This window comes from Pleuronectes platessa, chromosome 16 (genome assembly GCF_947347685.1).
Source record: "Pleuronectes platessa chromosome 16, fPlePla1.1, whole genome shotgun sequence".
NCBI lineage: Eukaryota > Metazoa > Chordata > Actinopteri > Pleuronectiformes > Pleuronectidae > Pleuronectes > Pleuronectes platessa.
The window spans coordinates 16,644,412-16,657,733 of NC_070641.1; the positions used below are offsets into that span (position 1 = coordinate 16,644,412).

A 13,322-nucleotide genomic window follows, 5' to 3' on the forward strand; every position below is an offset into this window, starting at 1 on the left:
CCCTCTCCTTCGAGCCAAAGAGGTTTTATCCTGTTGCTTGATAAAAAATGAATAAGCAGTGGCAGTAATAATTCATCAGTGGAGCAAGTTGTTATTTAACGAAGCTCAGAAATTGGGAGAGATGGTGACGATTGCGATCACACTTTGTTTCCTTCAGTTCCCTTCGAACAAGCGACTCTGCATTTTCATAATTTCTCTTTATCACAATTATGTCTGAAAAGATACACCTGCACCATAAGGTAGAAATGCATATGTGTGTTAAACCAAAAGATTAAGTGCAGCAAAAGAGTAAATGATTTGACAAAAAAAAAACTTGAAACCTTGAAAACATATTCAGAAATAATGTCAGATTCGTTCGTTCTTGGAAAATCAAAATCATCAACTCAGTCTATAGATGGGAAATATCTTTTCAGCTCCGTTTATATGAAATTCCCTTTAAACTATAGTCAGCCAATAGAAAGTACAGGGCATAGTTCACATATAGCAGAACTAGAAAACTAGATATACCGTCATAAACGTAAATCAGACATCGACCTTTCAGTGGCATGTGTTCATGTCAGTGTCTAATTGTCACATGATATTCTCATGTGATTGATGACAAGCTGCCTTTCATACACAGGAAATTGAATTACAGCCGTGAACTGACAAACAAACATCTAGAATCAATCATGTAAAATGTATGTTTTTCTCTGAGTCCCGTTTTCTGACTTCTGAATATTTGTACCATTATAAGATATTATGAGATAGTTTTTTCCGAATGCACAAGAGAAGGAAAACTCCTGCTGGTCGGCCTCGTTGACGAAGGTCACGTCCCTGCTCTTTTTTCCTGATGGCGAGACAGCGAGTCTGTCACTGTGGCCTTTGTGTCACTTCCCTTCTCCTCTTTGTCTTCCTGTCAGGGGGCCGAGTAAAAACCTGGAAGCGACGGTGGTTCATCCTGACGGACAACTGCCTCTACTACTTTGAATACACAACAGTGAGTCTCGCACCCATGATGATGTTTTGATTAACAAAAGTGGTTTCAAATGAGACCGAAATGAGATGACAACGGTCTCTGTTCCTTTTAATGTCATTTTGTCTGAATGTAAAGCTGGAAGGACATCTATGAGTTCTGAGCTTCCGTAATAAATGCTGGGATTATAAGGAATGGCAGTTTCTAAGGTTCTCCAGTACGTTTATTTGTGCATCCTCACAGATTTGTATCTGTGCCTCTGTGTCCCTGTTAGCTGCTGCCTCAGCACAGTCCTCTCCCTGCCCTATTATTATCCTTGAGGACGCTATCATTATGTCCCTTCCTCTGGCCTGACTGCTCCACACTCACGTTATCAGCTCTTTTAAAGGGCCGCGAGGGTGAGAGGAAAAGGGGTGAGCAGGGTTGATTTCCATGCTCACAAATGTCACCGTGGATTTCAACCTCTCCTTCCTCTCTGTCCTTCCCTTTCTGTATGTTTCTTCCCCTCTCGTCTTCCTCTTAAGTGATTCCTTAATGCACTGCTCTTGTCAGGTCTCCTCTTTCCTCCTCTAGTCTATTCCTCTGCATCTGCTTCTCTTCTGATCTTCTCTTTCTATTCTTTCGTCTTTGCTTGCCTTTTAACTTTCTCCATCAGCCATGCTCTCCTTGTGTTCAGTCGGGTGTTTTTCGTCTTCTCATGTTTCTCGCTCTCAACCGTCTCTCCATCAGGACAAGGAGCCTCGTGGGATCATCCCCCTGGAGAATCTCAGCATAAGGGAGGTGGAGGAGCCCAGGAAACCTGTGAGTGTTGCTTCATTAGGAACCTCACCCTTAGATCACACGTCAAGTGTATTTTCTCTTTGGTTCCTGTGTTTATTACATGTTTCTTTTTTGTAAATACAATTCTCGGTCAGGCTAAAAACCTGCGATTTGTTTATGCCCTGTTCCTTGTCCCCTTCTTTAGAACTGTTTTGAGCTCTACAACCCCAATCACAAGGGCCAGGTGATCAAAGCCTGCAAGACTGAGGCAGATGGCCGCGTTGTGGAGGGAAACCATGTGGTGTACAGGATATCAGCCCCAACGCCAGAGGAGAAGGAAGAGTGGATTAAATCCATCAAGTAAGACCCCTGTCTATATAAATGGCACATAACCCTGCACAGTGCAACCGAAACCTTTTGTATGGACCTGTTCTACACCTGCCTGTTTGGAATGGGCTGTTTGCCTGGCCTGTGGTGATGCTAGCTCTCTTCGTCAAAGGGTAAAAATGACCTTCAGTAATTGAGCTGATAAATCCGGCTGCTGGACTCGGTCCCCAGAACCTTGACAACACGACCCCGCTGCTGCACAAAGAGCCCAAGTCCAAATTCAACCATGCACTTCTTTGAGCCCTTAACAGCAAGACGTTTCTCGATATGTGTTTCTGGAATTCAAAAGCAGTTGATGTCTAAATGTAGATTTTTGTCACCTTGAGTGGTACCAACATCTCGTCTAGCCTCTGGATGAGAGTAGAGGGACCCAGACTTGGGTTTCAAACCCTAAATCTTCACCAGGAACTTCAAATATTTAATTTACAGCAATGAAACAATGAACATGTGAAAGTGTTAAGACTTACATTACATCAGAGGCAGTGACCTAAATGTTGGATGCTCTGTATTCAGCTGCATACAAGATGGTGCAATGTCAAAGAGAGTTGGCTCAGCAGAACAGTACACTTGTATATATAGTACAGTTCTTCCTCCCTCTCCTCCCCCTCTTTCCATACTCTGTGTATCCACTGGGGAAATGATGTGGGATTAGTCACTGCTTAAAGCACCCCAGGGGCGAGCCAGTAAACCCAGCAAACCTATCCAGGGGAGGCTGCAGCTCCGAACTGGGTTGATGCGTTCGTAGCCACAGAGGCTAACAAGCCTCAGCTTGCATTTCACCAGAGGGGTCCGAGAGGACTGGAGGTCTGGGGAGATAAAAGGCTTTTTATGGAAATTATGATTTTCACCCTCTTCTAATGGAGAGATGATCAGAGGAGAACTGCACGATCTGCTTATCTTGAGAAAGACAAAGACCCAGAAGATACTGGACCAACCGTGTCAATGGAGAACCCGCACTGTTGTCTCTGAATGAATGAACTCACTCAGTATTTAATTTAATTTAGAAGAGTATATGTCTTTTTATATGTGTTCCATAAAATTCAATATGCTTTCACGTCTTTTAAGAACAGAAATAGTGTAACTGTTCTATCATATTAGTCATGGCAGCCTTGCCTGGTTTAGATTACTCTAGCATGTGGAGTTTTTGTTCCATGAAATTGGGTTGTTGAAAATGACAATGAGCGGTATGAAAGAGGGGATAGTCATCGTATACAGACTCATTCTCCAGCGCATGGAGTTGTAAAGGGAATCAGAGATATCCGCAGTGGGGGGTTGAGCCTCCTCGTGCTCTGTGCTGGTGCTAACAGGATTTAGCAGCCGTGAAACTGGGCTCCTCTGTGGAGCCCGAATGGCTTCATGAGTCACTCACTCTTACTGTACGCGGCTTTTTCAACCGCTCCGAAAAACACCGGGAGCAGGAGGACACGGAAGAGTCAATAATCCTGAGCACCATTGTTTTCCCTCCTTCAGACCTATAAACTGGCAGAACAGCGGAGGAGAGAGTGTGCGATTGTGTGTTTTACTTCGTATTTGGCAAAGTTGTGGAGGAGGGAATCCAGCAAACCGGAGTACCAAGAGAAAACTTGGGGAGGGAGGGTAATTCTTCAGAAACCATGGAAACCAAACTAGGTCATTGCACAAACTTTTTTCTTTTTTTTTGATCTAGTTAAGGCAGGGGTTTGTATAAATGTGCCTACATTTCCATATCAAAGATGCTGGAGACTCTCATGTGGCGATATTATTTATTTCATTGCTGTCCTTTTGATTGGCTTCTTCTCCAGGGCCAGCATTAGCAGGGACCCCTTCTACGACATGCTGGCCACCAGGAAGAGGCGCATCGCTAACAAGAAGTGAGGAGGGACAATCTTCACGACCCCCAACCGCCCATCTTTCTCTCCCTCAGTTCGTGAACACATGTATCACACACTACATAGCTTGGTTCACCGCAGAAGTGACTGTCAACCTGAGAAAAACTCAGTTATTCTTCTGGACTGTCCACAAGTCTGTGTTGAGGAGACATCGCACACTACCGAGGGAACGGCAGAGCTCCAGGAAACTCAGATGTGCATGAGCAACCAACCAATCAGTTTGTTCCTCCTCCATCTCATACACACCCCCCTACCTCCCTCTCATGGTCATGATATGTTTCTAGGTCTCCTCAAAGCACAACTGCCAGATTTCAGGTGCACATGCGCATGTGTGTTAGTATAGACCAGTGTGTGTGTGCATGTGTGTGTGTGTGTATGCGTGCGTGTGTATGCTTGTGTGTTTGTGCGAGTGTGTCTGTGTGCTTCTGCAGTGTGGGTGCATAAGTGATTCAAGTGTCCCCTCCATTGTGCTTTATGAAGAAGTTACTAATTCAGGATCAGAGCACAGATTTGAGGTCAGCTACTTGGAGCACGACTGTCAAAATGAAAGGTTGAATATTAATATGTGGGGAAGGGAAATAGACAGAGGGAGAGAAAGGAGAAGTGTCTGGGAGGTGACGGGTGAAGTTTAACCTCACTCGAAACCCTGTCGTCATCTCACTCTGGTGCTGAGTTCTTCTCTCCGGGTGCCGTGGCCGAAGCTCAGAGTGACCTCAGAAAACAGAGCTGGCTCACATTAAGGTTCCTGATCTAACATTACAGTCTGGAGTCAGCTGGGCTGATTTCATTTATTTGAGTGGAGCAGAGATTTTTGAAATGTGCATACTTTTTTAATTTAGTTGAGTAGCAGTGGTGCTTTTGCCAAAGCCTGAGATGAAACTTACTTCTTGGACTTTGAAGTTGTAATCTTCGAGATTTCCCGTCCTGGTTGATTTGGCTTCACCAGAGTAAAGCAACAAATGAAACAAAACAGCAACGGATTCATGCTGCACATGACTCGAGTTCGTGTCCAGACAATAGCAGGAGTCACAGGAGTCACCTGCAGCTCTTCATCTAAAGATCACTGTGGCTGCTCCTTCTTGGTCCATTAACGCCCTCGCACGAATGCTGGAAATGTCCATTGTCTTGTTCTGAATGTATTTTAGGTAACTGATCTTTGTCTTAATCTCTGTAACAGTTACAACACAATACAGTGTCCTTTGACTGAATGACAATAAGCAGTTTTTGCCTGTTAAACACTTGATTTGAAGCAGGAAGTGTTGGATTTATATCAGCAGCAACTCAATAGAGCTGTGAGATCAATTAAAAACAGTTAAGGTGCAGCCACGTAGCATTTTCCTCTCAACCAAATGTCTCGTAATAAATTTGAGCCGTCACAAACTATAAACATTGTATTACAGCAACATTACAGTCTGATAGTGTAACTTCTATATTTCCAGTGTAGCACTGTTTGTATTGGACCACTGAGCAGATCCACATGGTCAAACCTAAACAAAGAAAATTCCTCTATCTTAATGGATTACAAGGATCTTTTGTTTCCTGTGAATCCATTGCACATGTCGCGGCTCTTCAGATCCGGTGCTGGGGTTGCAGACTGCACCACCGCCAATTAAAGCTGATATTTAGAGAGGTAGCTACAGCATTGCATTGAATTGCAAATGAAAAGACGAGCATAGATGGTATCTATTTTCTGAAAATCTAAAGGATTATAACTTTAAGAGCACTTTCCTTTAGGAAGGTCCTGTCAGTCTAAAGAGTAAGTTTCAGTGATGGCTGTGCGATAGCTCTCTATGGTACCAGTCCGATTAAGCTTCTTTCTTTTATTTTGTATCTCTTTCTTTTTGGTTTTCTTGTCTATGTCCGGTGTCAGTGAAGGTCGATGTGTTTTGTCGTGATCCTGTTTGCATTTGGTTTGTAATCCTAAATATACTTGCTTGCTTTTGTGTTCTTTAAGAAGAGAAAAGAAGAAACTATAGATCTATAATAACCTCCTACTCTTTTGTATTTATTTTCATTTGTGAAATGGTTGCTACCTGTAAATGTTCAAACAATGTATGCTTAAGTTATATAATGTATAGGTTTCTGGTCTCTCACCCACACTCTGTGTAACAAATTCGCATCCGCTGAAGTTTGGGTTCTTCTTTACAAAAGCCTTAAACACAATCATGAGAAAATATATATTGATGATGAGAATATTGATCAACAACTGTGACAATGTTAAAAAGCCATGACCGATGAGTATGAGAGGAGATATTTATGATGATGATGATACAGATTACAGCGAAAATGATGTTTGAATTTAATGATGATGATTCTAGTGAAGTAATATCAGTGAGGATGATAATAATAATATCTTTGATTATGATGTCTATGAACACAGTAGTTTTCTATGTGATTGTAAAATACAACGAAAGCCTCCAGGGCAGACAATTATCTTCTGCTGCTCTGTGTGGGCGTATAGTTACATTAACTTTTATATTCTCTGTAAAAGCTATTGGTCACGTTGTACAATAAATGTATCTACATAAAGTATACATAAAGCTCAAAGCAGATGTATGGCGTATTCATTATTGATTCTGGTCTCTGCATATTTGCATAAATTATTAGCAGATTTTACAACAAGCTGATTTGATACACATTTCGCCCTCCAACGTGCAAACACCTGGTGTATAACTGGCTGAATGAACGGTCATATAACCAGAAGTGAAGGGGAACAGAAAAGGTCAAAGAAAACATTTTGGTGGCGAAGAGAGAAAAAGATGTGGAGCAGAATGAGTAAGGAGAGAGCGCCCTCTACTGGCTCTGGGAGAAGCATTCACAAAACGTTATCTTGAGTCCTTCCTCCAACAAGGTCCACCAGTCTAGTCATGAAACCACATTTAAATTGAATAGATCCAGATCTTCACCTAAATTAACTGGTTCCTTCCTTGGGTCATGCCTCACCCCTCCATGGAAATGCATGGAAATTAGTAGAGTAGTTTTTGTGTAGTTCTGAAAACAATCACACGGATGAAAACAAATGAGAATGATATTAGAAGATGTAAAAGAAGTACATCAATACAAGCCACATAGATTTATTGAACATGAAAGGTTAAAGTAAAGCAAATCAAATACAAACCTCATAGACAAGCAGCTTTTTCTACTTGAGAAACAATTTCTGAAACAGTGACTCAGTTCTCAAAACATTAATATCCACAGCCGGAGCCGCACAACATCACTGATCATGGTCAACTCAAATGAAATATGCGTCTGTCGTCAGGTGTGTGAGGAATTAAGACTCTGCGAACTACATCCTCTGATATGATCCTTGAATCAACAGTAGAAATACATGATAGCTCTGCTGTGTATGGCCTTTCTCTGTTTTGTAATATCTATATAAATCTTAATCCCTTCTATTTAATGTAAAAGTGTTTACAAAATGGGATGAAAGTTTGAAATTCAAATATCGATTAATATTAATATCGTTCAGATTTTTATGTATCTACTCTATATTTATGAAAGCTTATGACACTTATTTGTATTTAAGGATGTATGCTCCTCAATAAACAAGACAGGCACGTGTCAGATTTAAATAGTTTATTAGAAAAATTGGTCACATTGATATCAGGACAAATTCAGTGTGTCACTGGATCAACGGATGATATTTAAATACACGTGTACTTTTGAATTCTAAGGGAGAACAAGAAAAGCGTGAACAACATATTTTTAAGAACTGCAACTGAAACAAAACTTTTTTGTTGTGGAGGTTAAATGTCAATTTAATATAATAAAAAAAGAAAATACGGCCCCTCAGTGGGATAATGAAGCATAGCAGATGTCAAATAACTGCAGTTTGATGGAGGGTATTATTAACAAATTAATTCAGACTCTGTACCAAAGGTTTTTAATGCTACACAAAGTAATCAGTCAATCAATCACCATCAATAACACCTTCTATGTACCGGCGTCTTTACAGCAACTCTCACTACGAATTAAAAATAATGTCCAACAACTGTACATCTTATATAAAAATCTATATAGAACGAACCTGCGTTATCTCATCTGGCTCAGTCCTGATGTGTTCAGCTAATCTGAGTCCGTTGCACTGGCAGTTTAACATCGCTGCTGTGACACATCTGCTGTATATACATCTATTCACACGCTACAGTATTTATCCATCTGCTGCTACCTGGTCCTGTAAACATATTATTCATTCACCTTAACTCTACATCAGTTATGTTTGTATTACTTACCTCAATGCACATCACTTGAATCATTCAGTATTTATTTACACATCAGTTTTCAAAGCTGTTCTCCTGTGCTCCGTCCTTTTACACGGACCCTACTCTCTGATTTGTAAATGCTGCACTGATTTCATCATTGCTTTCCCCCTCTCTTTTTTACTTGTTGTCTTGACATGCTCCATGTCAGGGGACAAATAATGGTGTTTTGGATTCAGAGTCAGCAGCTACAGATTAAGTTCACTTCAGCAGGGTTGAGGGTCGAAATGTTGGGGTTCAGTTTGTAGACATTTTGCCAGGAGGACTGGAGGAGCCCAATGTGGACAGTGTTGCTGTCAGGTAGTTTTTAGAAATGCAGTGATGTGGAGAAAATGAACAGACTACCAAAATAAAATGCCTCCCCTTTTCAGATGAAGTTAAAACAAGAACTAATCTACTGTAAAAAAAAAAAAAAACGTTTCAGATTCTAACTTCTTGAGACTTTCTCAAGAAAGAATCATTATAATATAATTTTATATTTTCTCGTTGAAAAAAACAAAACCCTCTTCAATCCTCAATTGCAGCTTTTTCTCGAAGGAAAGCTCTGTCTTCACCTGAACTTTTGACCCTATTGGATCTTCCACGACCCTCCAGTAACCTTCAGGTGCCCTCTGCTGTGATGGAAGAGCCCTCAACAGGGTGAAGAGGAGACCTGGTCATAGTCGGGGCATTTGAGGAGGACCGGGTAGCTGATGCTCATCTGGAGCGAGGCGTCGCTGGAGATGTCTGAGGGACTGCGTCCACGGGACCAGGCCTGTGGGTGGAGGAACTGGCCCGAGTGGCCGGAGCAGTTGCTGAGACGAGGGCGGTAGAAGCCGGGGTGGTGAGGCTGGTAGATCTCCTCGGCTGTGTAGCGCTTCATGAACAGGTAGACGGACATGACACCCGCACTCTGCAGCGGAACAAGTTTGACATTACTAACTAGTAGAACCACTCACTTATAAATACATGTCATGCAAAGTACTTGGAAATAAAATTGTATTGAAACAAAACTTTGTTCCTATTTTTTTTGCAAATGCTTCTGTCTGATTGCAATTTTATTTTGAAAGTTTTCACCAGGAATCTTAGTTTGTGATCTGAATATTGACACAACACAAACTGAAGTATTTTCTATTTGTATCAGCAAACTAACAATGAGCTGTGCAGATAGATATTAACTATAGTGATACAGACGGTTTAATGTTGTGCTGCAGTTGCTCTCAACTAACACAAGATGGCAGTGACTACTCATAGCTGTTAACTCTTAAATCTTCAGTCTTCATTCTTATATAAATCTATTGATAATGTATTGGTTATTTATCTATCCATTGTGTAAATTATTTATTACTTAACATTTTAAATTGCGTTTGATTACACTCTAAATAAAAAACAACAACTCTGGATTCTTACCACTATTATATTTATCTACCTCTGAAAGTCTGGGTGAAATAAAAGTCATAATAGATTCATTTCTAAATTCATTTCTAAATTCTATGAAAGATTTTACGGAAAAACAAGATCATTGAAAAGACACAACCCTTTACTTCAAACCAAAATATTATAAGTGTTATTTACACCCCAGGTCCAGGTTGAGCTTTCCAAATCTCTGTTTGAAATGTCAAACAATGCAACATCGTTCAAGATGCTTGTATATACTGACAAGCCGAACACTCAACGATTTTCAAACCACATCACAGAGGGATTCAATTCTCACATGTGAGAAGCTGCAATCAGCAAATATTTTTGCATTTGCACAATTATTGAATCATAATATAAGTTGGTCATTCATTTTCTTCCAATCACTTAATCACTTAATCTTCCAATTGTCAAAGCTCTAATCGAGTCTGCTGTAAATGTTAGTTCTGAAAGATGTTTATTTGTAAATTATGGATTATGTTTGTGCTGATATCCACAGCAGTGGTGACTGGCTGTTACTGGTGGTGATGGTGTGTTGTTCACCTCAGTGAGCAGGAAGGAGATGGCAGCGAAGGCAAAGGACCAGCCGTAATTGTAGGTAAAATAGGCCTCACTGCTTTTAGTCCGGTTCAACATTTCATCATTGATACTGGAAATATACAGCACCAGGCCCAACACCAGAGCCAGACCTGAGACACAGAGAGAGGAAGAGGGGGAAGAAAATCTGGGTTTGATCAAACAGAAGAAGAGGAGACAGTGACAAGAGATAAGAGCGGGAGGATGACGGGGGTACCTGAGAGGATGAAGAAGATTCCAGAGACGAAGGCCAGGATGGTGCGGTGCGGTCGCACGTGCCCGATGTTGCTGAGGACAAAACCGATGAACATGAAGAACAGGCTGACCAGAGGGAAGGGAGTGGCTGAGCGGATCATCTCTGAGGAAGAGGAGGAGAGAGAGTGGATAATCAAAGCTGCTTTTCAAACTCAAAGAGTGTGAGAAACTTGAAGAATGTCTCGTTGATCTAATTCAATTCAATTGAAGCTGCTTCATTTGGGATTTGACATTTTTGATAGAAAAAGTCTGAGTTCTGACCAAACCACACCGACTGAAGAAGACCAACTAAAGATAAGACACTCGATCATCTTCTGCTCCTTTTAATGAATACAGTACAATACCTGGTCGCATTACATCGAGTTCCTATAGATTAATCCTCCAATAAGCTTTCCCTTTGAGCGACCCAGAAGAGCGGGTGAGGTGAATTGTTCCTAAAGAGGCAATAAGCATTCTGCGGAGGAGCCCGATGACTCAGACCTCACTGTCTGGCGCAGGTCTCATCTCAACCTTATTGAAGAATGAAAAGAGTTTGGATAAAAATACTCCAGCTCTGTATGTGAAGGACCCCGAGGCGCATCAAGAGTTATTGAGCCTGAATTTGCCATTGGAGGTTTCTGAGGCTGTTACTCACTGAGCATGTTCGCCGTGGACTCGGACGTCATCTGGACGTTCATGGGCATGATGTACTCGATGGTAAAACACCGACCAGACTCGTCACCTACAGAGGACAGAGGCAGGAATGAGGAGAGACATTATGAGAGAAGGAGATGACTAGAATTCCTAGACAAACTAGAGTTTCAGTCTTCTGTTTTCTTTCCAGACTCATGGGAACTCACTGTGACGTTTGACAAGTGAAATCCTATCAAATCAGAAATGACCTAAAGACAGACTTGAGATATCGCCTTCAAGAGGCCAAAAGTAAATATGCAAGGATTCTCCACAGGGGCTCCTCCGTGAGATATCACATTGTTAGACACCTGTGATGAAAGTTTTACACGTAATGCACATGTTGGCTCAGGCTCTAATAAATGTAGATACAACTGAATAACAATTAATAGTTTAAAAAAAAACTTACCAATATTTAAAATCAACAAAAACTTTCCTTTGCATCCTGTCATCTACTCCTTCACATTTCCTACAGTCAGTTCTTCACAGTGCGTCATCAGTTTTTTTTTTTAAACCAAGGTGTGAGTTATATCACATCCTCCAAATTAAGCTGCACAGCTGTTCCTATCACCTCAGCGTCACACACACTCACACACACACACACACACACACACACACACACACACACACACACACACACACTGTCACATTTTCCACCATCTAACTCTGTGGCACGATGACGGGATGCTGCGTCTGAAGACTTGTGGGTGCAAATTCATATGTGTGTGTTTCTGAGAGTGTAATTGTGTGTATAATCATATTGCAGGAATGACTGTACTTGGAGATTACTTTGTTTTACAGTGACTGATTGTAACAGAAACACACACACACACACACAAACACACACATACTGATGAAGTAATTGTGAATGTCATTCCGTGTGAATGTCTAATCTGATGATAGGTCAGTGTCACAGCATCAGCTCCCTGCAGCTGCCACATGTAGATGCTGCACAGCACAAGGGAACTTTACCCACTTTAAAAAATATCACCACAGTCTGTGCCCCAAAGCTGATGTTCTCACGATCACACCTTTAGTTTACAGGAGTACGGATCAAATTCAACCCAAATCTTGGCACGTTCTGGGAACACGTGCCCTCTACTAACCAGCGAGGGAGCAGACCCTCCAGAGGCCCGAGTGCAGCGCCGTCTTGATGTCCGTGCTCTGGTTCAGAGGCAGAATGACGCCCTCCTCCAGGTACAACCAGTAGTCAGTGCTGACGGCCACTCCCAGCAGCCCCAGGCCGCTGATTGCAAAGACGCTGCTCAGCAAAGTCAGAGCCTTCCTGCTGCAGGCGCTCATGGTGACCAGCAATCTGTGATTAAAATAAAAAGAAACGTCTGGAACACGCTTAAAAACCTTGATGGTGTACTGAAGCAATATTCAGCACTTACCATGAAAAACTCAGGGTTGTGCAAATTGATAATGAAAACCCAGACAACGTGTTTTACACAACCAGCTCACAGATCCCCCCCACTGAGCCTTAGAGCTGGGAGAGGATGATTGACAGACCTGCAGGATGAGGAGGGAGTGACCTTCATCTGTCCACATTATATTTCAGAATGCTTTCTCAGATCCAGGAAGTCAGATCAACTTGCCTTGATGAGACGCTTATGAAATGTCAGGGCAGCCGGACAACCGCAGGAATCAGTAACATCTCTGGTTGTAAATCCAGTCCAAATCTCACTCTGCTTGACTGCTTCACAAAATGATTTCACGTCCTCCCTTCAGTTTAGGTTTTCGACTTACTGATGGAAAAGTATGGGCAACTTTCCATGTGAATTAGTTTGAATATTTTGATGCTAACAACTCATTTGAGTTCTTTCCACATTGCTGCCAAATCTGTCCCACTCGCGACGAAAAGAATAATTAAGTTGGAGTCAATAAAAATCTAATACAGACACTCGTACGATTAGAAAATCCAAGAATGAGTTTTGACATTTTACAGCCATTAATGCCACAGTGATGGGAAAGGTTGGACATTCATAAAAGCCTGCACAAGTCAGAGTGTGATCACATACTGGAGTGAGACATCATCTGCAGTGACAGGGCGATGCTTTCAAGCCCCCCCCGGACACATGAATGATCTATTTGATGTGACGGAGGGAAGAATCACCTAAAGGACGGATTGACAGAGGAGAGGAGAGGTGGTACAGCTGATGATGAGCTCATTTTACAAGAGATGAGCTGCAATAATTATTT

The 13,322-nt window shown here is 41.7% G+C and overlaps 2 protein-coding genes across 7 annotated transcripts in view; one reads left to right on the forward strand and one right to left on the reverse strand.

The window, feature by feature from the left end:
• The window catches only part of cyth3b (cytohesin 3b), a 38,577-nt gene extending 32,064 nt beyond the window's left edge, over nt 1-6,513 (forward strand). For all 6 annotated transcript variants that reach the window (XM_053442793.1, XM_053442792.1, XM_053442794.1 and 3 more), the window contains 4 exons: nt 900-976; nt 1,682-1,753; nt 1,917-2,071; nt 3,880-6,513. In XM_053442793.1, the coding sequence (XP_053298768.1) occupies nt 900-976; nt 1,682-1,753; nt 1,917-2,071; nt 3,880-3,952 (377 nt within the window). In that variant the 3' untranslated portion in view covers nt 3,953-6,513. The remainder of the gene's footprint in view (nt 1-899; nt 977-1,681; nt 1,754-1,916; nt 2,072-3,879) is intronic.
• Nucleotides 6,514-8,856: 2,343 nt separating this feature from the next.
• On the reverse strand, nt 8,857-12,422 carry cacng5b (calcium channel, voltage-dependent, gamma subunit 5b). The gene is made up of 5 exons (XM_053443899.1): nt 12,227-12,422; nt 11,086-11,172; nt 10,414-10,554; nt 10,164-10,309; nt 8,857-9,117 (listed from the first exon to the last, which is right to left on the reverse strand). Exons 1-5 carry the CDS (start codon nt 12,420-12,422, stop codon nt 8,857-8,859), a joined length of 831 nt encoding a protein of 276 aa, XP_053299874.1.
• Between the last annotated feature and the right edge of the window lie 900 nt (nt 12,423-13,322).